General features: G+C 52.1%; 1 protein-coding gene across 11 annotated transcripts; it reads left to right on the forward strand.

The window, feature by feature from the left end:
• Positions 1–578: 578 nt before the first annotated feature.
• KANSL3 (KAT8 regulatory NSL complex subunit 3) lies at positions 579–22,131 on the forward strand. Of its 11 annotated transcripts, none has more exons than XM_015297445.4 (22): positions 579–816; positions 2,223–2,393; positions 2,918–3,008; positions 3,308–3,493; positions 3,672–3,803; positions 4,274–4,390; positions 4,925–5,026; positions 5,114–5,185; positions 5,483–5,557; positions 5,845–6,002; positions 6,881–6,944; positions 7,428–7,628; positions 7,888–8,044; positions 9,061–9,138; positions 11,192–11,383; positions 13,051–13,135; positions 13,965–14,116; positions 14,427–14,539; positions 15,147–15,366; positions 15,586–15,719; positions 19,379–19,520; positions 21,478–22,131. In XM_015297445.4, exons 1-22 carry the CDS (start codon positions 593–595, stop codon positions 22,020–22,022), a joined length of 3,411 nt encoding a protein of 1,136 aa, XP_015152931.1. In that variant the 5' UTR covers positions 579–592; the 3' UTR covers positions 22,023–22,131. The 11 variants fall into 11 exon arrangements, with proteins under 11 accessions (XP_015152931.1, XP_015152932.1, XP_015152935.1 ...); XM_015297446.4 differs by having other exon boundaries at positions 14,433–14,539; XM_015297449.4 differs by lacking the exon at positions 19,379–19,520.
• The last annotated feature ends 264 nt before the right edge of the window (positions 22,132–22,395 follow it).

Raw genomic sequence — 22,395 nt, forward strand, 5'->3', positions numbered from 1 at the left:
CCACGTCCCCATGTCCCCATGTCCGTATGTCCCATGTTGCCGTGTCCCCATATCCCACATCCATGTGTCCCACGTCCCCATGTCCCCATGTCTGTGTGTCCCACGTCACCGTGTCCCCATATCCCACATCCATGTGTCCCACGTCCCCATGTCCCCATGTCTGTGTGTCCCATGTCGCCGTGTCCCCATGTCCCCACATCCTTCTATCCCACGTCACTATACCCCGTGTCCCTGCACTCTCGCATCCATGCATCCCAAGTCACTGTGCCCCACGTCCCCACATCCGTTTGTCCCCACGTCCCCATGTCCCTCTATCCCCACATCCACATGTGCCCACCTCCTTATATCCCCGTGTCCCCCATCCGCGTATCCCCACGCGACGCCTCCGCGCCCGCTCCGCTCTGTACTCCACTTTCCGCCTCTTGGCTCCTCCCACCCCGCTCCGCTCCGCCGGAATCCACTCTCCACGTCTTCCCTCCGCCGCGCTTCCTGCGCATGCGCCTTCCGCTCCCGCCGCTCCTCCCGCTGGCCGCGCATGCGCGGTGCGCGGTGCGCGGTGCGCGCCGCGGGGTGGGCGGGGGGCGGCGGCGCCATGGCGCAGCGCGGCGGGGAGCGCGAGCGGGAGCTGCAATGGTCGGCGCGGAGGATGGGGACCTCGCTGCTGCTGCAGCTGTCGGCTCACGAGCGGGAGCTCGACCTGGTGTGCCTGGACCACAGCTACGCCAAGCCCTGGAGCGCCCACCCCGACGCCAGCGCCGCCCGCCCCGCCCGAATGCTGTTCCTCACCCCGCGGCGGCAGCAGCCCGGCAGCGCCCTGTGAGGGGACGGGGGGGATGTGGGGAGGGGGGCGGAGTGGTCTGTGAGGAGAAACGTTTGGATGCGGGGGGCTGAGGGGTGTGTGAGGAGATGTAGGCCTCTGTGGGGTGAGCTGTGAGGGGAAAGGGTGGGGTTTGGGGGCTGGGAGGTTGTTAGGGGTCAGCGAGGAGGGGTCTGAGGTGGTTTGTGAGGGGAACGTTTGGGATGTGGGGGGGCTGAGGGGTGTGTGAGGGGCTGTAGGCCTCTGTGAGGAGGGTTCTGGGGTGGTTTCTGAGTGGAAAGTGTGGGGTTTGGGGGCTGAGGGGTTGTGGGGGGGGGTGTGTGTGAGGTGAGAGTTTGGGACCTGGCGGGGCTGAGGGGTCTGTGAGGGACTGAGAGACTCTGAGGAGGGTCCTGGGGTTGTTAATGAGTGGCAATTGAGGGGTTTGGGGGAGTGAGGTGGGCCTGTATTGGTCTGTAGGGGTCTGTAAGGAGGGTTGGGGGCTGTTTCTGAGGCGGAAGGAAAGGGTTTTGGGGGCTGAGGGAGTATAGGGGTCTGTGTGGAGCATTCTGGGGGGGGGGGTCCTAAGGCAGAAGTGAAGGATTTGGGGGCTGAGGGGTCGTAGGGGGCCGTAGGAGGAGTCTGGGGTGGTTTGTGAGGAGGAAGTTTGGGATCTGGGGGGCTGAGGGACCTGGGAAAGGGATCTGGGGGATTCTGAGGGGAGTGCAGGGAGCTGTTGGGTTGTGGGGAGGGAAATGGGGGGTTGGAGGGCTGAGGGGAGTATCTTGTGGGATTTGGGGTCTGGGTGCAGAGTGTGGGGTTGGAGATTATGAAGAAGGAGTGGGTTTTGTGAGGGGAGAGTGGGGAATAGGGTGTCTGCGGGGGCTGTGAGGGGAGAGATCAGGAAAGGTCTGGTTGTGGCTGGAGGCTGTTTGGGTGTCTGTGGGTCTGAATGTGGGGCAGAGCCGGGGTGCTGTGTGGGGGATGTGGGCCAGGGACGCACAGGAGTGCGTTGTGGGGTCTGTGGGGAAGGGTTGGGGGCTGCAACAGGAGTGAGGGGCTGGGGCTGAGGTGTGGGGGTGCACCTGGGGTTGCAATGTAGGGGCTCAGTGATGGGGTCTGAGATCCCAGCAAGGCTCAGGGGCTGCTTTGGTTTGGCTGGAAGTGGCACAAGGGGTGATGATGAGGCTCAGGGCCTTGTAGGTTATTACCAACATCTTCCAGCAGCTATAGCTGCATTATTAAGCATCAGCGTGTGGTTGTTTTAGTGTTTGTGTTCACAATTTAAACTTGCAGCCAGAGTCAGGGTTTATGAGAAATTACTGAGTCTAGGACCCAGCTGGCTACAAACTATTCTCATTTAACAGCCTAGCAGACCCTAAGGCGATCACTTCCATTCTCTAAAGCATGATTTTTTTCTTTACAGTGAAGCAGATGTCCCCATCGATGTCGAGACGGTGACGCCCACACCAGTGCCTCTCTATGACAACCAGAAGGCACGCAGTGTGATGAACGAGTGTGAGCGGCACGTCATGTTTGCTCGCACGGATGCAGATGCCCCTCCACCCCCAGATGACTGGGAGGAACACGTGAACAGGTAAAGCACGGCAGTGGGGTGGGCTGAGGAAAGCTGTGGCACCAAACGGCTGTTTGTTGTGTAGTGGGGTTTTTTTTTTTCAGTGCTTTCCTATGGATGACTTTATACACAGTGACATGCCTGGGCTGGGGAATGCTCAAAGGGAATGAATTCTTCATGTGAAGTTCCCTTCTGTTCGGAGAAGCTTGGGACACTGAGTTTTTAGATGGCACACAGACCCCCAGCTCAGCCATAATGCAACACTGTAAAGTTATAAATAAGAGGATGCAAGTCAGTTCAGTTCCACCATAGTAAACCCTCCCTGTAAGCATGGTCAGTCAATTTGAGCTCCTGACATGAGGAGGAATGGTGGTTTGGAGGAGTAGGGAGATAACCTATGCTAAAAAGAGTGATTGTTTTGGTCTTATCTGTGGTTTCTGTTGCCTCTGCTTGTGGGGGCTGCTTACCTGCCTTGGGAGTGTGCAGCAGCTGGAAGGACTGGGATGCGTTTCTGAGCAATGTTACCCCTTTGGTTTTCTCTCCAGGACGGGCTGGACGATGGCCCAGAACAAACTATTTAACAAGATTCACAAAGCACTACAGTCTGACAGGCTGGCTCGCTTGGCCAACGAAGGGGTAGGAGCTCTTATTACCCTGCTGCTCTTCTGCCTTCCAGCAGAGTTGTTGCCTGCATGTTTTTAATCAGTCCTCCCTAGCAAAGCGACGGAAGTCTTGGCCTTTGGTTTCTATGGCCTTAAGAAACAGGGAACTCTGGACTTGTCTGAGGTGTGATTGTTGTCCTCACTGCGGGGATGCTGGCCCTTGCTTACTGCCAGAGGACTTGGAGCTGATGCATTCCTGTGGTTTGGGATGAACAGGGCATGCTTGACTTTTCCCATAACATGTTTTTTCTCCCTCAATGTTCTGGTTTCTAGGCTTGCAATGAACCAGTCCTGAGGAGGATAGCAGTGGACAAATGTGCTCGGAGAGTCCGCCAAGCGCTGGCTAGTGTGAACTGGGACACCAAACTGATCCAGTGGCTTCACACGACCTTAGTGGAAACCCTCAGTTTGCCTGTGCTGGCTGCTTACCTGGATGCTCTGCAAACGCTTAAAGGAAAGGTGATGAGAGCAGTGAAAGAGATCTTCCTGTTTCTTACAATGTTCTCCCTTTACTAAAGCTCATTAAAAGGAAACTAGTGGAGGCTTTATCCTTTTTTCTTTGAAGCTCTGATGATGTTTAAAAGGCCCTTGGAAAGCCTGTGTGCATTTTCTCAGTCCTTTCCTCCTCTGGTTCCAGATCCCCACTCTGATCGACAGGATGCTGCTCTCCTCCACAACCAAGACAGGAGCAGCAGGTGCTGAGGCTCTGTCTCTGCTGCTGAAGAGACCTTGGGACCCTGCAGTGGGGGTCTTGTCCCATAATAAACCAGTGAGTGCCTCACGGGGACCATGAAGCCGTTCTCACTGCTTGACGTACTCAAATTGGCTTTATTTTTCTTCTGTTGTCTTTGTTCCATCTCTTTCTGGCTTCCTGGGCTCTTTCCCTCTTGCTTTTAGACTCGCTCAGTGAGGTGACTTCATGTTGGAGTCATTTCTCCCCCATGCTATCTCAAGGTAGCTTTTTGCTGGGGAAAAGTTTGCGCATTTAATGAGCTATGCAAGATCCTTCCTGCTTTGCAGTGCATGCCAGGCTGGACTTTGGGTTTATAAATAACCATTTAAGTTTTGTGGATAATCAGGGTTGTGCTGAGGGTGTTACTCAGTAGCTTTTCTCACCCCTTTCCCCCCCAGGGCTGTTTGGATGGGGCTCTCTGGAGGCCACATTCCCAAAACAGCAAGTGGTGAAGATTTGGGTTGGGAGGTCTCTTTTGCTTATGTACCTCTTGTTGAACTTTGCAGAGCAAATTGCCTGGTTCCCCCCTCATCCTGATTGCTTCCTCTGGACCCTCCAACTCCATGTTCCCCACTTCACGACGGCACCGATTCTGGCAGTCTCAGCTTTCCTGCTTAGGAAAGGTTTGTGTGGTTGGCTTGGAAGGGGAGGATGGGGGAGATTCCCATTAACAGCTGTGGCAGAGTGCAGCTGTTGAGCATGTTTTTATAATCCTTTGGTGCCCCAGAGTACTTGATTCTGCTGAGAATAGGCTGACATCTGCTGCCTGCAGTGTTTGGCAGTCGAGGGCACACACTGGGGTGGAGTTACCCAAGCCTGATGCACTTGGGCCCAAAGAGAGCTATTTTCAGCAGCGTAGGTTGTGTCACTTTTATGATGGATCGATGAGTCCTCCAGTAGAAAGAGACCGGAGGAGAGAGGGTATGGATCACCTCAGATACAGAGCTGCTCACAGCCCTCTACATCTGTTAGGTGTAATGAGTGTATGGGAGCAAAGTGAGCAGCAGAGATTCTCTGTGGGAATTCTCTATTCTGGGTTTAATAGCTTGAGGCAAATCCTGGGAGAGAAACAGAGAAAGCCCAAATTCACATGGAGTTCCAGCCCACACCTGCTGTTACGCCTTCCTCATTCATTCCTCTTTAATTTCACCCCACAGGTGATCCCCATTGCCACCCACCTGCTGAACAACGGCAGTGGGGTGGGAGTGTTGCAGTGCCTGGAACACATGATTGGGGCAGTGAGAAGCAAAGTGGCAGAGGTGAGAGCAGCTGTGCTCTGCTGTGTTGCCTGAAGGCATCGCCTCATTGCCTGTCCCTCTCTGCTGATGTCCTTTTTCCTCCTGTAGATTCACAACCACTTCTCTCACAAGCCCATCATCCTGATCGGGTGGAACACGGGTGCCTTGGTGGCCTGTCACGTAAGTACCTGTTACAGGGAGACCCTTTGGCAGCTGTTCTTCAGAGTTAGTTAAAAATGACCGTTGAATTTAAGGCTCTGGTGGATGATTCTCTTCCCTTTTCTCTTGTTGAGACTCATCCCTTTTAATCCTGAGGGCATAAGGAGTGTGATTTCCCCGGTGTTTTTTCCCCATACCCATTTGTTCAGCAAATTAAAGTCCAAATAGACACAGTGTTTCTGAACCCAGTGAAGCATCCTTCACAGCACTGGTGTGTTGGACTGCTGGGATGCTGACTCTTGCTTTCTTTATACCCAGGTTTCAGTGATGGAGTATGTCACTGCAGTTGTGTGCCTTGGATTCCCTCTTCTAACAGTTGATGGCCCCAGAGGGGTAAGGACCGACGGGGCAGGGGAGCATTTAATTAACTGTATTTTGTTCTTTAACTCCCAGCTGTTTCATAGAGTCTGGCTTGGAATTCTAGAAACAACTGGGAGGTTTTTGAGGAATGTCTGAGGTGTTTTTGTTTGGAGGAGGTGTTGCACCTGTCATGGGTTTCCTCATGTGACCTGGTTTTGCAGCTCCTCCCATGGGCCTTACGTGTGTGTTGCTTGTGCTCGTGTGTCCAGAGAACGTCCCAGCACAGCTCTTCTGAGCCACAGTTTCCCATTCTCTTGCAGGATGTTGATGACCCCCTCCTGGAGATGAAGACCCCTGTCCTCTTTGTCATTGGTCAGAACTCCCTGCAGTGCAACATCGAAGCAATGGAAGACTTTCGGGAGAAGATCCGAGCTGATAACAGCATGGTGGTGGTGGGAGGAGCAGATGACAATCTCAGGTGCTGTGCTTTAAGATGGATCCTTCCTTCCCACAAGGGCTGCTGGGCAGGATCTGAGCGTGCTGCATACAAAAGTGAATACCTATCAAAAAAGGTGGTCATAATGCACTCTCAGGGTCAGCAGTCTTGTTCAAAAGCTGATGTGTTGGATAGTGGGTTGTTTGGTTGGTTTTTCTGTGACAAACTTGCCTCATTTCTGCCAGTAGTAAGTAGAAGATCCAGGGTACAGCATGGTATGATCATAGAGCAGGCATCTGCTTGTATGTTTTTCCACCTTAGCTCTGGAATATGCAGCTTATGGAGGCTGTGTCCAGTGCTGGGGTGAGGGAGGCTGTCAAAGCCTTTACAGGAAGCATGTAAGGTTTCAATAGGCTTTGGAACTTGTTCTCCAGTCACACCTGTGTGTGTGTCTGGAATAACAGCACCAAGAACTGGAGCAGGTTCTGTGTACGAGAATGGGGGTAGCCTGATGTTAACCTGTGTAGACAAGATTCTGGAGCATTGTGTAAGTCAGAAATCTGTATTGGGGATACTCAGGAGAGAAAGAAGCGTCAAACTGTGACGCAGATGAAGCTCTGAAGGAAAGGAAGTGCTATATTTACTTGGCAAAAAAGCTCTGGTTGTGAACTCAGCCGTGCTTGGCTGGGGTTAGCAAAGCTGCTCAGCATTTTTTGAGGGACAGACCTCATCTTTCCAGCAGGCGGTGCTCCTGAGTTGAGCACTGATGGAACCAACTCATACCTCACTCTGTAGGATCTGTGCAAGGGATTAAACCTGCTGTAGTGTGAGTTTTGCTCTCGAGTGAAGGATAATGTAGTGGGCACGAAAGGGGAGAAACAGATGTTTGCTGACTTCCATCTCTTTATTTTATTCCACAGGATAAGTAAAGCCAAAAAGAAGTCAGAAGGCCTGACCCAGAGCATGGTGGACAGGTGCATCCAGGTAAAGGCAGAGCTCTTCCTTTTATACTTTGTACCTATTGAGAAAACATGCTGAAATGGCTCAGTGACCACAGGTGGTAACCTGGCTGCCTCTACAGGTTGAACAAAGTAATCTCTCTTAAGAGATGCTTTGAAGTGGTTGTGCCCTTGCAGGAGGAGAGCAATAAGTTTCCTGTGTGGCTACTTTAAACAAAGCTCAGTTTTCTGCATCTTCCAGCACGCCTGCCTGGGGTAGCAAACAGTACTTGGGGAGAAACCATTGTGTTTGCCTTCCATTTGCCAGAATTCAATGGAGTGTGAGCTTTGATGGGAAAGCTGAGGTCCATCTGCAAGATTTTAGGGGTTTTACATCTAGAGAGCCCTATATCAGTTTGTTTCTTTGGGAACCCTGAGCTCTTTTTCCTTTAAGCCGTGAAGATGAATGATTTTAGAGAGTTTTACACCATCCAGCCTAACAAATAGTTATTTGTTTCGTCTTGCTTAGGATGAGATAGCTGACTTCCTCACTGGCATCCTCACTCGAGCAGAGAGCCACTCGGGCTCTGATCCCCGTGACCTGGATGCTGAGAAGAAGAAGAAGCCACGGGACTCGACTAGGAGGGATCTGTCGTTTGATTTGCCAGAAAGAACCAGCAGGCCTGCCTCGCCAGCATCCAGAGTGCCTGCCTCACCCTCAGGCTCTGAGGTAGGGCGTCCTGCAGGGCACGGAGAGCTGAGGTTGTGTGAGGAGATGGCTTTGTGCCACTGGAACGTGCAGTGAGAGATGCTAAGCATTGGGAAAAAGGCAAGAGGATGTGAAAGGATGAATGGCTCACAACTGGGTGAACAAACCTTGAGAGTTCTGTCTTCTTCAGCGGAGGGACGCACATTTTGTGCATGCTTAAGGTTAGGACTGCCTCTCCTCAGGGAAGCATGGGATAAGAAGTATTCCTTGTCTTATCCAGGACCTATCCAGTGTCTCCAGCAGCCCCACTTCAAGCCCCAAGACTAAAATGGCTGCTGTGTCCTCCATCCAGAAGCCCACCCCGATCAGCACTGCACAGCTGTTGAAGAGGCAGGTGCAGAGGACGGACACGATCCTGACACACAAGCAGGCCCAAGGTAATAGCTGGTGGCTTTCTTACCTTCTTCACATCTGGATTTTGGCTCCTTTTCCTGACTTCTTCAGGTTTTATCTTCTGAGTGCTGTCTTGAATCCTTCCTGTGGCAACTTGCTCTGCAGCTCAGTTCCCTGTTATTGCCATTGGAATGCAGCAGCTTGTGGGGAGATGAAATTAGGTTGAAAGCGGTGCTTGTGCAGCTTGCAGAGCCTTGTTGCTGTTCCAAATGGGAAGGATTTTCACTTGTTGTAGCTGACCAAGCCACCACATAGCCATGCTCTCATTCTCTTTTGTCTGTGAGCCCTTTGCCTGATGTCTTATATCCCCAAGACTGCTTCGGAGAGGGATTAAAGGTACTCAGGTGATGATTAAGGATGTTGAATTCTGACTGAAACAGTGGGGCTTTGGTAACTGGAGTCATCTTGTATCAAACACAGAGGAAAACCTGCTCTGAGCTGTGGGGTTTTTGTCCTGTTGGATGCTGATTAAAAACCTTACTGACCAGCTTCAGTCTGACTGTAAAAGCTGTGAATGTAGGTAATGGTTTTGTTGGTGGTGTGATTTGTGGCAAAAATCAGCAGTAGCTGGGAAATAGTTCTTCATCTTCCCTTCTGTGCTCGTTTGTTTGCTCGAGATGGCTCTAAACAGGCTGCTTGTTGTCTGCTGCTGTGTGACCCTGCACGCTCTGAAGTCAGGATAGGCTCCAGAGGGAAAGTTAGGCTTGCATCTCTCTAGTTTCTCAAGGGATGAGCTAAAGCAATCTGCTTCGTTGTTGTTGTAGCTGAGGAAGCTTCTAAGTAGCACACAGAAGGCAGGAGGAGGGTTTGTGGAGCTGCTGCTGCGTGGCTTCTAGTGAGCGTTTCTTGACAGTAGGTGATGAGGGATGAGGTGGTGGCCATGCCCAGAGCTGTTTGCCTGCCTGCTCCCAGGTGTCTGTGGGTCACAGTGGTGTCCCTGCAGCTTGCTGCCCCTCCAGAGCCGGGCTGTGATACTGTAATTCTCTCTGATTCATTTCAGCTCAGTTTGCTGCTTTTCTGAAACAAAACATGCTGGTGAGGAAAGCTCTTCCTCCTGGCACCTCTTCATGTCTCTTTGGTGAGTATCTCCTCACTTCTCACTGTCTCTCTCTCCACCTCTCTCCCTCTCTCTCTCTTTCTCCTGCCTCCTTTTGACATCTTCCTCTTCCTTTGCACTGGTTTGGGGCACAACCCAACGTTTCCCTTTGTCCCCCTGCTTTTTGCTTTCTCATTGCTGCGTTTGAAGCTTAAGCAAATGGCTTGCGTGCAAACTGAGAGCATTAACACCTCCTGAGCTCTTCCCTTTTCCTGCTGCATAGGTAAATACTGGTGTAAACTGGCAGCAGTCCTGCTCTGCTGGACAGTGGGTGACTTGTATCATGAGCTTAACTCCTTCCCATGCTGGGGTCAGGCTGCATGTTGGTGGAGTATCCTTACTGCGTAGTGCAGCAAAGCGGCTGCAGGTGAACGTGGAAATGAAGGGCTGCTAAGTGGCTCAGGAGGAGCAGCTGTGGACTCACAGAACAGAATTTCTTGGCCAGAAAATCAGTGAAGAGTAAAAGCAAAGAGGCCTTGGGGGTGATTGGTGGGAGCTGGCTCAATGGGGTTGTCCTGACCTGGAGACACACGGAGGGGAGCAGTGTTTAATCCAGAGGTTTGGGAGGCTGCACTATCAGAAGAGGTGTCAGTTCTCAGCTGAGGTGACCCCAGGAAGCTGAGAACATTGACATAGGTGACAACTACTGAGCTGCAATGCTCCAAACGTGGGTGCTTTTAATTTTCCAAGGCAAACTCTGGGTGCAGCGTAATCTGTGGTATTTTTGATGTGCTGAGCACACACAGGATATGGTCCATACTGCACATACAGCCCAAAAAGCTGTACTGAGGCCCAGTATTGGACCAAGCTGGTTGTCATACAGATTACTTTCTCTCTTGAGCCTTGTTTGAAAGCAACATTGTGGTCACTCTGTGAACTGTGCACTTACCCAGCATCAGATGGGAATGGAAACTGATGGCCTGTGCATGTGACTTTTCACTGTCCTGCTTGGCTGGTGGCACATGGGGGGCTTTGGTGCACATCTGGTGAGGTCTCCAAAGGGTGATTTGAACCAAGCATGTTTGTAGTTGAGTGAGAGACGATGTGTATTTTGGCTTCCAGGCTTTTGACTTAGTTACAGGGACTTGCAAGTGGGGAGTTAGCTGGCTTGCAGCTCTCTGGATGGAGAGGGCTCCCTGGAGCTTTCCCCCTGTTGCTGCAGATTGCTGCCAGCACCATGGCAGGAGGCAGTTTGCCATCCACCAGCGGTGGGATGCGTGGAGAATGGGTGGGATGTGGCATTTTGTGACTGCATCTTGGTCCTGTGCTGCCCAGGGGTGCTTGTCATGCACTTTCTGATTAATCCTTTCCCCAGCAAGCTTATGCTGTAGGTAGAACGAAGCAGATGTGATGGGTCAAGGGTATAACAGCAAGGGTATAACAGCAGAACAAGCAGTTGGTGTGGAAGAGATCTCAGCTTGCTGCTTTTCTCCCCAGTAGCAAGCAGTGTAGGGCTTGGCTTTGCTGCAGCACCTCCTGTGCTCCTGCCTGCTTCGTGGCCACCTCTGTGCTTCTGTTCATCTCTCAGAGGGCTGGAAGGGACGAGCTGAGTGACAGGCACACAGGTAGCTTAGCAGGTGTGTTGGAGGAGCAGAGAGACTGAGTTCTGATCCCAGCATGCCTGCACCAGCTCTGCACCTACATTCTCCTCATGGGGAAATCAGAGATGATGCTAGGATTGGGTGTACCGTACTTGGAAATGAAAAGTGTTTCTGCAAAGACGTTATTGCTGTAGGGATCCATTTTTAATTTGCTGCAGAGGGCAGGACAGACTTCCTATGCTGTCTTGCCTTAGCCTTTCAGTGGCTCAAGCTAAGTACTGGCCCTAACACTGCTGCTCAGGGCACACAGAAGTCGGTGGTGAAAAGGAGAAGCGAGGGCTCCTGGTGCATGGGAGATGGGCAAGGCTGGCATGAAAGGAGCTGTAGAAGTATGCATGGGCATGTGACCCTTCTCCACACCTTGGTGCGCACAGCTGAGCAGCACCAACCTCGAGGAATCGGCCGTTTCAAAAAGCTCCTTCTGTGTCCCCCAGTTCCAGTCTCCTCAGAGCACTCAGAAGGGGCTGAGAAAGATGATGTGCGCATGCAGCTGAAGAGGCATCAGACCCCCAGCCCGACCCAGTGCAGCAAAACCTCCAAACGAGCCAAAATCAAGGTGACCATTGTCTCTCACGGAGATGCTGCTGGCGTGGGGAACGGAGCACCCCTCAGCACCCAGGCAGAAAGTGAGTTGCCATGGCATAGCTGCTTGTAAACCAGAGTGCTGCTGTGGCTGTGCCCACACCGGCTCCTCTGGGGCACGGGGAGGGGAGGGGAGCTGTGCTTTTGCTTATTTCTTTTTGAGGAGGTAGCTGCAGAAAACAGACAGAGGCTCAAAGGCACGAGTGGCACGGTGCTGTTGGGGATAGCTGGGGGCACGTGGGGGCTGGCTTTCCGTAGCCAGGACTTGGCAGGTGCCTCCGTTTCTCATAGCAGTGTGGACTGCACACTACAGTGATGTGCTTGGTGCGGTCTTGTGAGCTGTGAGGAGGATTTCATACCTTTCTGAAGCACCAGGCTGCTGCTGGAGGCGGGATGCTGGTCGAGGCAAACGTGTGCTCCAAGTAGGTCGTGTGGGTCTCTGGTTCTGCTGCCTGCTTGTGGCCCCTGAGCCAAGCTCTCCCCTGGAATGTGCTCCTGCTTTGAGGACAGTGGTGATGTTCCTCCCTCTGGAAGACCTTTGTTCAGGCTCCACAATTCAGCTGAGCTCTGCTGACCCTGCATAGGCTGCGCTGCGGTCTGAGGACTGGTACAACAAACCCTTGGTACATATGTTAGCAAATCCCAGCTCTTCTCCTGGGAAAGCCCGCTTGTGACAAGCATTGCAGAGGTCCTTTCTATCCAAGAAGAGTTGATGTGCTTCGTCTGCTTCCCCTTGAGCCTTTGTGAGGGAGGCCAGAAGCTTCAGCTGCTCTCACTGCTGTACTTGAAGGACATTATCTTGCTGCTGCCTCACCTCAGAGCCCCAGATGCATGAAGCAGTTGCTCATTATTAGCATTAGGTTGGTGCAGTGCAGGGCTGAGGGGTCAGCATCACCTTTCCAAATATGAGGAAGTCAGGTTTTAAAAGCAGAGAAGCAAACCTACTCCTTCTGAAGCTTTTCTTGGGTAATGGTGGTTTTAAACTGTGAGAATTAACTAATAAATACGCATCCTTTCTCAGGGTTGCAGCTCATCTTCTGGCAGCTTTGAAGATCTCTGGTTTCTGGCTTTTTTAATTTTTTTTTTAATTTTTTTTTTAATTTTCCCAACTTTACTTCTTTTCACAGAAAGGAAATGAATTGCAGAAGTAAACATGAACCAAACAAGATTTCCCTCTTACCGTGTGTGAGCAGGAGGAAGCACCAGACACACGCAGTTGTATCCCAAAGGCTGCAATAAACCAACATTGTGACACAATAAACAAATACCGTGACTCCTGGCATCCCTGTGTATTTTGTGTCTGTAAAGAATGCTTACAGAATGGAGCAGGCAGACCTTAGCTCACCAGTTGAGGTGGTAGAGCTGTGCTGTGAGGCCTGTAAGGAGGGGATGAGTGGTGATGGCACTTAGGAGAGAGGAATGCAGTTGTTGGTGAGGGCCTGAGCGCTTTGAAGCCGATTCCTTCAGTTCTGTCTGCTGTAACATTTGGACAACGACAGTGTTGTTTTAATTTGCAACTCTGCTCTCTTTGATGCTCCTGATGTTGTTGTGTGGTGGCTCGAGAGGGTGTTTATGGCTGCGGTAGAGGTTTCTTTGAGAAGAAGCTTTGCAAGCCCGTGGCCTGCAGCACTGGGCTGTCTCTGTGAGAGCAGAAGGATCCCTCAAGGCTTGCAGAAGACAGAGAGTTAGGTGTCTTCTTTTTCTTTTGCAGTTGTCGCAGGAAAGCCATTCCCCATGGCAGTCAGCCAGTCTGTGTCGGGTGGGAAGGAGCCCTTCGGACTGCTCGCCACCTCCAAGTGAGTGCATCTTTCACTCTGTAATCTGTGGGCCACTCTGACAGGCTGCTGTTGCAAAGCACCACAACGCAGTGACTTCTGCCTGTGGAGCTGCCCATCCTCTTGCTTTCTGATGTGTGGGGGACTCTTAGGCTCCTGGAGACTATCTGTGGGCTGGTGGTCCAATCTACAAGTGATGGAAATGGGCAGAAGGTATTTCTCCTGCTTGGCCCTCTTTCTCTATAGTTTCCCAAACCCAAGCTTGCTTTAGAACTGCTTATCTTTGTCTTTTGAATGACTGTGTTGTTGTCTTTGCCAAAAATGTAGTGCTGTCCTTATTCTTTCCCTTCATTCTCTGATGGTAAAACGTTTCTTTTTTTCCAAAGATAAAGAATTCTCAGTATTGGCTTTGAAAGTAACTGGCCACAGGGATTTCTTGTGGGCAATGAATCTGGTGTTGACAGTCTCTCACATCACTGTTTTCCCTTTTAATTCAAACTGTGCTTTAGAGGACTGGACCCTGACTGATCTGGGAGGGGAGAGGAAGAAGAGCTGTTCTCAAATAGAAAGTAGGTTTTAAATGGGAAATGTTTCACTTCAAGGCAAATGGCTTCTGTGTAGGGTGGCAGCACCTAGGTAGGCACACACACACAACAGGATCACTTCTGATTTGGAAATACACAGTGTTAGCACTCCTTGCTCTAGCTGCTATGGTGGACACTTCTCTTGTTTTGGGTTGGTTGTTTTTATCTCATCACCTCCCTACTCTGTGTTCTAACAGTGTGCTGACAGAGCTATCTTGGTGTAGTTTATCACCAAGAAACATCTTTTTCTTCTGCTTGTTTTGCAGGCTGGGCTCAGCAGCAGAGAGCTCAGTGAGTCCTGCTCCGTCTGCCGCCATCCCCAGCAGCACGACGCCCAGTGCTTTCCATGCCCTGCAGAGCAGGCTGGTGGCCAGCAGCACCCACTGCATGCAGGCCCAGCCAGCCAGTGCCCTCCAAGGTACCTGCCCCTCTCCATCCCTTTATTGTGAATGGAAAAGGTAAACCTTGATGCCTCGAGATAGCAAAAGTTCCCTCCTCTCAGGCAGGAGCAGTATCTTGCCTCCCATGTTTCACAGATAACCTGTTTAGCTCCCAGCAAGGTTGGGCTGCGTGTTGTAGTGTGGCTAGGATGATCCCCACCAACCTTGAGGCCGACTGCTTGGGACCCTCCTCTTTAAAGAACAGTTTACTGTCCAGTAGACCTGGGATTTCATGGTGCTTAATTCTCCAAACCTGATTTCTTTGTTCTTTATTTTTTCCTTTGTAAGGAGCAGCTTCTGCCAGCAGCCTGCTGCAGGGGCTGAGCTTCAGCCTGCAAGACATTGGGACAAAGTCATCTGCCCTTCCTGCCAGCGTGGCTGCAGCTGGGACGCCAGTGCAAGTACGCAGCCTGCAAACCTTACTCTCAGAAGGGAAGCTGTATGGAGGGTAAATTGGTAGAAGCTGGAGGGAACCCAAATAAGCCATGTTTGTCCCAGGAACAGATGAGCGGTGCTACGCGTGAACTGCAGCTAAATAATGTCTGAGGTTTGGCTGAGTGCTGGGGGGGTAAGAGTTCCTGTAAGTGGTGTGGGTTCTAGGAAACAGGGCTATGGGAAATTTTACTCAAAACCAGGCTTTGCAGCTACTAGAAAATACTGAGAAGAGCTTGCAGAATGGACTGAGGGAGATTAGTAATCTTTCTAATAGTTTTTCTTCTGGGAAAATTCACATCTGTGGTTCTGTTAGGCAACGCTTGCCCACTTTTTGCTTTTTTTGAGGCCCCGTTCAGAACGGGAAGCTCATTACAGGTGTAGCCACAGTTTCTCATAGTCATGCTTTAAGTTGCAGCGAGTGCGTGCAGGTGGGAAGGGACAGCTTCACTTCTCTTTAGACCTTGTAGCCACCAGGATGACGTGTAGAAACTCTCCATCTGCCCCCTTGCTGCTGTGGCCACCCCAGCAACCTCTTTCCTTCCAGATATTCACTGCTTCTGCTTTTCCTTCCAGACCTCAGCTGTGAAGACACCCACACCCATCCAGAACCTGAGTGCCATCACCACTGGCACTGGCACCATAGTCCGCACCATCCCAGTTGCCACCTCTTTGTCGGTAGGAGCCGCAGCGAGCGGGAAGCCCACAGCCATTCACCAGCTGCTGACAAATGGAGGACTGGCAAAGCTGGCCAGCAGCCTCCCTGGCTTGGCTCAGATCTCCAACCAGGCAGCTGGTGAGTCCAGCATGCAGTGTAGGTGCCTGGAGCACCCCATCATCCCCCAAAACTGCTGCTTCTAAAGCTTATTTCACCTTCTTGGAGCTGTACTGTGGAAAGGTGCTTTTGGTAGCGATTTGTGAGCAGGAGGAGAGGCTCGTGCTGCAGCCTCAGCTGGTGAGCATGGCCTCTGCAGTTCCTTTGTCTCAGGGATGTTGTTTTTGCACGTTTTCCTAGGCCTGAAGGCCCCCACGACCATTACTGTGACGCTGCGTGGGCAGCCCAGCCGTGTGACAACGCTTAGCCAGGCTGCGATGGGGACAGTGCAGCCCCAGGTGGAGGAGCAACCGATGCAGACACAGGCACCACAGGTAATCTTTGGCACCTTCTGTGTAGAGAAAGCATCCAGTGCTGCTGTGAGGGCAGAGGCAGCTGCCCTGGGGAAAGTGTTCTTGCTCACTGTGTTTCTCTTGGGTGTGATGAGCTCGTTGCTTTGCTGAGGCTGTGCAGAAGTGGTGATTAGAGAACCCAGGTTAACTTCACATCTTTTAGCAGCAGGGTCATTTCCTATGGAGAGATTGTGTGTTGGTACTGCACCAAGGAAACCTCTGTCTGGATTTGTAATGCTGACATCAGTAAGGAAACTCTTATTGAAGCTTTGGGCTTTCTTGGCAGTGACAGGATTTGGTGGGAGGAGGAAAGCTGCTTCTGGCATCAATCCCCTGTCTGCTCAGGCAGGAGAAAGAGGGTTGGCTGCACTGTCTGGCATTGTCTCCCTCTTGGAAACGCTGCTTCTGACTGTTAGGTGCCCTGATGTAGTGCTGGGCCCTCTGGGTGTTGGGATACCATGCTTTTTCCTAATGCACGTACTCAACTTATGCTTTGCTTCTCTGCCATACTGTTAAAAGCCATTTATGAAGCGCTGAGTGTTTGCTCCAAAGTCCATCTGCTCCCAGCTGATCTCCTTGTAGAGATGGATCACTGGCAGAAGGAAGTGCTCTTGCTGTTCTTATGTTCTAAAGGTGTACTATACTAGGTACTGTCTCCAAAGGATCCTGGCTGCTTCCCAAGATAAGTCTTGGTGCAGCTGAATTGAGAGCAGTTGGAGAGGGTTGTTTTGTTGCTGTGATGATTGATCTCTTCACCCCAATACCTGGGGTGCATTTGCTGCAGAATTGCTTTTGTGCTGTATCCTAAATCAGTGCAGTTTTGAGATGGGTCCGTAAGTGTGAGGCTAGGAAGATCAGTTCTGATTCCCTACATGGGATGTTGGGTTGGTGCTGTCCCCAACTCCACATGGCTTCCTCCTGACCATAGCTCCAGTACTCAGGTGTCTCTCAGAAGTGTTCTCCTGGATGGTGGGGAGTAGGAGGAAGCAGGCAATGTTGTGATCTGCCCTGGGGGACTGAAGGAGGCTAAATGAGGGCTGCTGCTTGCCTGGGGACGAGTGCTGTGCTAAGTGGTACCTGCCTGGTTCTGCCTTACAGTCACAGAATCATCCCAAGTTGGAAGTGACCCAGCAGGATCAAGTCCAACCCCTGGCTCCTCACAGACAACCCCAAACATAGGGATGAAACTGACTGTCCTAGAGATGGTGACTGTAGCGATCTGAGAGCGATTTGCAGGGGAAAATGAGTTTAAAAAACAAGCAGATAAACTCCCACAACACTGAATGCTGCATCTTGGGCAGTCAGATGAGCGTGGAGCATCCCTTGGGGGGTCAAGCTGCAGTTCCCAGCAAGCTGCACTGAAGGCTGAGGGCATCAGAAGATGCCAGGATCACTCCAGGTTGGGTGAGGGGCTTTTCTCTTGCTTCTGACTTTCCTCCTCCTGTTGTCACTAGCACAGGTAGGTGAGCTGGTGCAGGAGGTGCAGAGCAACCTTTGCTTCACAGACAAAGCTCCCTGGTTCTGGTCCCCTGGTATTGGGGTGAATCGTGCTGTGGGCAACGTCATGGGGGCAGGGAGCATGCTCCTGCTCCTTGCTGCTCTTTGGGGTTGCTCGAAGTACTGGGATGTGTAGGGAGCCACTGTCCTACAGGTTGAACCTCTGGATGGAAACTGGGTAAGTACTGACAGCAGCAGCAGCCATGAGTTTTTCATTTATCCCGTGCTGCTTCGGAGCTGGCACCGCAGCCACTGTTGCCTGCAGCTTCCACGCCGAGTCCTGGTTTGCTTCTGGTTAAAGCTGAGATTTCTGAGCACCCACATCCTTCCTCCCCTGACTTCTGTGTTTCTTTCAGTCACTTTGCTAACACGACAGAGCCTGCAAGCACTGGCAGAGCTCAGCAACACAGGGCAAGTGACACTCAGTTATCCACTGTGCAGATCCCACCTGAGCAGAGGGTGTCACACCATCACAGCCCTCACTCCAAAAGTCTTCACCCAGGTTGTGGGCAGCTTTCATGCTCTTCAAAGGCCATTTGAAGGCACCCTCAAGGCTGGCATGCTTTCCTTTAAGTGCTTTGTCACCTGAAACGTGCAGCACATCTGGCGGAAGAGCAGCGACGCAGCATTGTGTGGTTTTGCACAGATGGGCTCTGGGGTGAATGGGTTCACCTATGGGTCAATGTTTTCAGGCAGCCACGCTTGAAACTCCGGTGTTTGATTGTAGACTGTGACTTGGAGCTCCAGTGCTGAGCTTGTGTGTTCAAGGCAGTGGCTTAATGGTGTGAGAGCTGCTTCAAAAGCAAACTGAAAGCAGGCTCTTACAGGAAATGGAGTGAGCTGTGTGTTTTTGTGACTAATTATAGCCCTTGACATCAGCTCGTGTGTACCTTTAGCACATAGGATTACGTAATTCAGCGGGGCTTCCTGGAAAAGAGCAAATTTACAAAAGGCTTTGGGGGATTATGCCAGAGCTTCAACTCTTGTGTTTTCAGCAGCAGCCAAAACCTTTGTTGGTTGGGTTTCTTTTGAAATTCCAGCTGACTTCAGTGTGTCTGTGCAGGAAGCGTGAAGCCCACGCATCGTGTTGCTGTGTGCTGTGCTTTCTAACTCTGGGGGCTGGGATGCTGCTGGTGGCTGCTGAGATGCAGCGTGAGGGGGGGGGGGGGGAACTTTCCTCCCCCTGTGGGCAGCAAAGGGGGGGGTGGGAAGATGAGGAATCTTCTCTGGGAGTGAGAAGGGAGGAGTGTTTGGGTGGTGGTGGAGTGAAAACACAAGCAGTGTTTCGGTGTTTTCAAGGAACTGCTCCAACGTGGTTTGAATGTTGTTTTTCTGAATGAGCTCCTCTCTGCAGCGTGGTGATTTCCCGACAGCAGCTGTGTAAAATGTAGTGATGCTGATGCTTTGTGGCAGGAAGATTGATGCTGCGATGAGCGGAGCTGCAGGCAGAGGTGATGGTTTTGAGCTTTGGGCAGGAATCTCCCCCAGGTGGCACAAGGAGAGCAAAATGCTGCTCCCAGAGCCAGCTGTGCTGGTGATGGGCATGTGGGCAGCATTCTCCTTCCTTAAGGTCTGCCCCTTTTGTCTCCCATGGGCAGAAGTAATCTTCCAACATCTGGTGTTGGAGGGTCTCATACATCTTCCTCCCCCAACGGGGAGCTCTTGTCACTCAGGGTGGCATGTAGTGTTTCCATCCAGTTTTTGCTGAGCTTTCAGCAGTGCTGATGTTCCCAGCGCTGTGTTCTTGCAAGCAGGTGATGTGAGGACTGTTCTTGAGCTCCAGGCTCAGAATACTTTGCTTCAGTATTGCTACAGAGGAAATAGAGCAGGGCTGACCTCCCTGCAGTGGGGACAGAGCCATCCCGTTCCACTCCTGAAGAAGGGGGTGGGTTTGTTCTGACAGCAGTGTCGGTGCTGTGAGTGGCACCGTCACACTTGAAAGCACTGATGCTGTGGGTTTGCTGACAGTTCCCAAGTGACCGATGGAAGTGAGGGCAGGAAGCAGGAAGAGAAGTGCTCTGATGTTGAGCTGAGGGGCAGCACAGATCCCCAGGAATGGTTGCAGCCCCCCCAGAGATGGTGTAACCCCGCTCCCCCTGGGCTCCTGCCTTTCCAGTAGCTCTCGGTTACTTTAACCCTTCCAGGCTCCGGACGGTGCAGTTGGGAACTTGGCCGCCCCAGCTTCCAGCGCCGCCTCTCCTGGCAATCTGCTGTCTCAGATGGATCTCAGCAAAGCCCAGGCTGGTGCAGAGATGGCTCCCACCGACCCCGCAGCAGCACCCCTAGGTGAGGCGCACGGCCGTGGCGGGGTGCAGGCAGCCAGCCTGGGGTCCAGGGGCCTGCTGGGAGCCATGCCTGCAGGGCGGTGTGTGGAGTCACACTGGGGAAGAGCTGCCCCAGTCCTGCTTCTTTTTAAGACCATCAACTTTTTATTATTTTTTTCCTTTTTTTTTTTCCTCCCCTCCTTTAAGTTAGGTCCCTCGTGGCTTCTGTGCCACAAGTACATGGAGTTGTGATTTGTCAGCTGCTGCCTTGAGCCAAAGAGTGGAGTGTAAAATGTCAGCCCAAAGGGAATTATTACTGTGTTTAGGACACCCACCACATGCTGACAGCGCTCTCCCTGCTGCCTACGCTTATTTCCCTTCCTTAAGGAGAGCAGAACCATCCAATCACACCTAAATCAATATTGCAGAGCCATTACCCAGGTAGCAGCCTCAGACTTAAAAGTGAAATTAAATCCTGTGCAAAAGAGCCCCCTCCTGCCAGTCCTGTGCTTCCGTTTCACTCTCCCCAACTGCTTTGCTGGGAAGATGAGCCAGGTCTGTGGCACTTGGGCCAGATCTGTTGGAATGAGGATGGGTGGAGCTGTGCCAGCTTCCCAGAGGGCAAATGAGGTAGCTCTAGGTGGTGTTGATGTGTGGGATATTTCACTGTACTGTTGGCTTTCTTTGCAGGCATTAGAACCAGCTGTAACTCTAATCAGCACTGACCTCCCCCTCCCCCCCACGATCCCTGCTGTTTTTCCCCCAGGACTCAAGAGGGACTTGCAGAAGTGCTGGGCTTAGTTCTTCCCCTGTGTTTTGTTTTCTTTGTCCTCACTATTTGTGATTACTGGTGGATGAAGTCAGATCTGTGCAGAACTTCTGGAGGTTCGGGTTGGCTCTGCGTTCAGCAGCAGGACCGGTTTGTAGTGAAGCTGCTAGAGCAGCAGCATGAACTGGGGTGTTAGCATGGAAGATATCTCCAAGCTCTCTGTTTCGTGGTTATTTCAGATGCCTGCCGGCATTGCCATGTCACTGTGCTGCTTCCTCAGCCTGTTTAGGACTGCTTAGTCTCCTGTTCGTGCTGTTATTCCGGCCTCTCTGTCCCCTGCAGGATGGTGGGATGTCCCACCTCTGTTAGACAGCTGCTCCTCAGACTTTGCTCTGTGTTCTCTGTGTTTGAGCCTGGTGTTTTCTTTTGGAGAGGTTGGCTCTGTGCTGGTGGTGATTGTAGCACACTCTCACCCAGGTGAGCACAGGGGTTATGGTTACACATCTCTGATACCAGCTGGGGTGAACCGTGGGCTGTTCCAGGTTGGGATCTTTAATCATCAGCAGGTCTCCAGGCTTTTCCCAGTGTCTTGAGCATGTCTAACCCTGGTGATTAGGTTTCAGTCAAGTCTCCTTCCCCTGGGCTGTGGTTATTGGAGATGTGACTGAGGAGCAGGCTTAGATGAAGGAGCCACCATGTGCAAACTCTACTATTGCCTTACAGCACTAAGGGCTTCAATCCACAAAGCCTGATGGCTTTTTGCTGCCATTGGGGTGGAGCGTGACGAGCATCTGAGCACCTGCAGAAGCATCTGCCTTCACTGCTGGTGGGACAGAGCTGGAGATGCCTGAGCTGTGTGAGAGCCTGGAGGGTGGGATGGAGAGTACTTGGCCAAGGAAGAGCCCCAAGGTCTTGGCCCCATCGGAAGGGACCATCCTGGGGAGAGGGTGAAACACTGAAGGGGGAGAGGATTCTTGGAGTGATCTTAGGGGCCTGCAAAGGGAGCTGGCAGGTTTGGGGTTCCCTTGCCATGCTCTGCCCAGGCTGTGACAGTGCTGGGGTTTGTTTTGGAGTCATTCTGAAGACAAAATGAGGCGAAGGGGTTTCCAAAAGTACGGCCTGAAACCTTGCAACTCTGCTGCTGGGGCTGCAGCCCAGGGTGGGCACCCTGACCCCACAACTGCTGACCACTCTCTTCCCTTCTCCGCAGTGACCACGGCCAGCCCCATGAAGACACTGTATGTCATGTCGGACGCCAAGCTGTCTGCGCTGACCAAGTCTGTGATGGATGAGGCTACCTCAGTCCCCCTCAAACTGCCAGGCCTCCAACCTTCCTCCTCCTCCACCAGCTCTCCTGCTGGCCCCGTCACCTTCGCCACCTCCCCGCTGGCAGGCGCTCCCAGTCCTCCCAGCAGCCTGGTGCACTCCAAAGTGGGACCCATCCTGCAGACTGCTTCCAAAACAGTCATCCTCACCTCAACGCTGGCCACCATGAAGGCCGATGGGTCCTTCGGACACACTGGGGACAAGGTCAGTCTGACCAGGAGCGCCTCAGCCCTCGGCCACGCTCTGGGGGCAATGGAGACCCTGGGGAGGGTCCCCTCTGTGGTGGATGATGGAAGCACCCTCCTCCACGCCAGAGAGACCCTGACAAACAGACACGTGCTGCCAGGAGGGGCTGGTGCTGCACTCCTGACACTGAGCAGCTCCTCCGTCATCGCCACAGCAGGGCCTGCACTCGGCCAGAAGCCATAGGGAACGGGGGACCCTCAGCATGGCTGTGGGGCGGGAGGGGGGGAGGGCAGCCCTGTGCTGATGGGGCTGATTTGGGCTCTAGCAAACTGAGGGGATGTTTTCTGGTTTTGTTGCTGTTTAATAAATCTTTTTTTATATATATATATATATATATATATTTATTTTCTTCACTGGCTTCATTGTACCTGGCTCTCCCAAAAGCCACTCCTCCGGCAGCCGCACTGTGGGCTTGTTAAATGCTCTGAGTGTTTGGATGAGCCCAGCTTTGTTGGTCTGATTCCTCTCGCCTTGAGTGCATGGGCAGACAAAGAAGCATTGTGCAGGCAGGGAAAAATGAGTGCTGTGGGTCCTGGGAGCAGCAGTGAGGGAAGCT

This window comes from Gallus gallus, chromosome 22 (assembly GCF_016699485.2).
Source record: "Gallus gallus isolate bGalGal1 chromosome 22, bGalGal1.mat.broiler.GRCg7b, whole genome shotgun sequence".
Taxonomy (NCBI): domain Eukaryota; kingdom Metazoa; phylum Chordata; class Aves; order Galliformes; family Phasianidae; genus Gallus; species Gallus gallus.

What these genes read in the sequence shown, in the direction of transcription:
- KANSL3 (XM_015297445.4), top strand. Translation starts at nt 593, where the DNA reads ATGGCGCAGCGCGGCGGGGAGCGCGAGCGGGAGCTGCAATGGTCGGCG. An exon ending in CAGCAGCCCGGCAGCGCCCT is followed by an intron (nt 817 to 2,222) that starts GTGAGGGGACGG and finishes TTTTCTTTACAG; the next exon opens with TGAAGCAGATGTCCCCATCG. An exon ending in CCTCAGCACCCAGGCAGAAA is followed by an intron (nt 11,384 to 13,050) that starts GTGAGTTGCCAT and finishes TTTCTTTTGCAG; the next exon opens with TTGTCGCAGGAAAGCCATTC.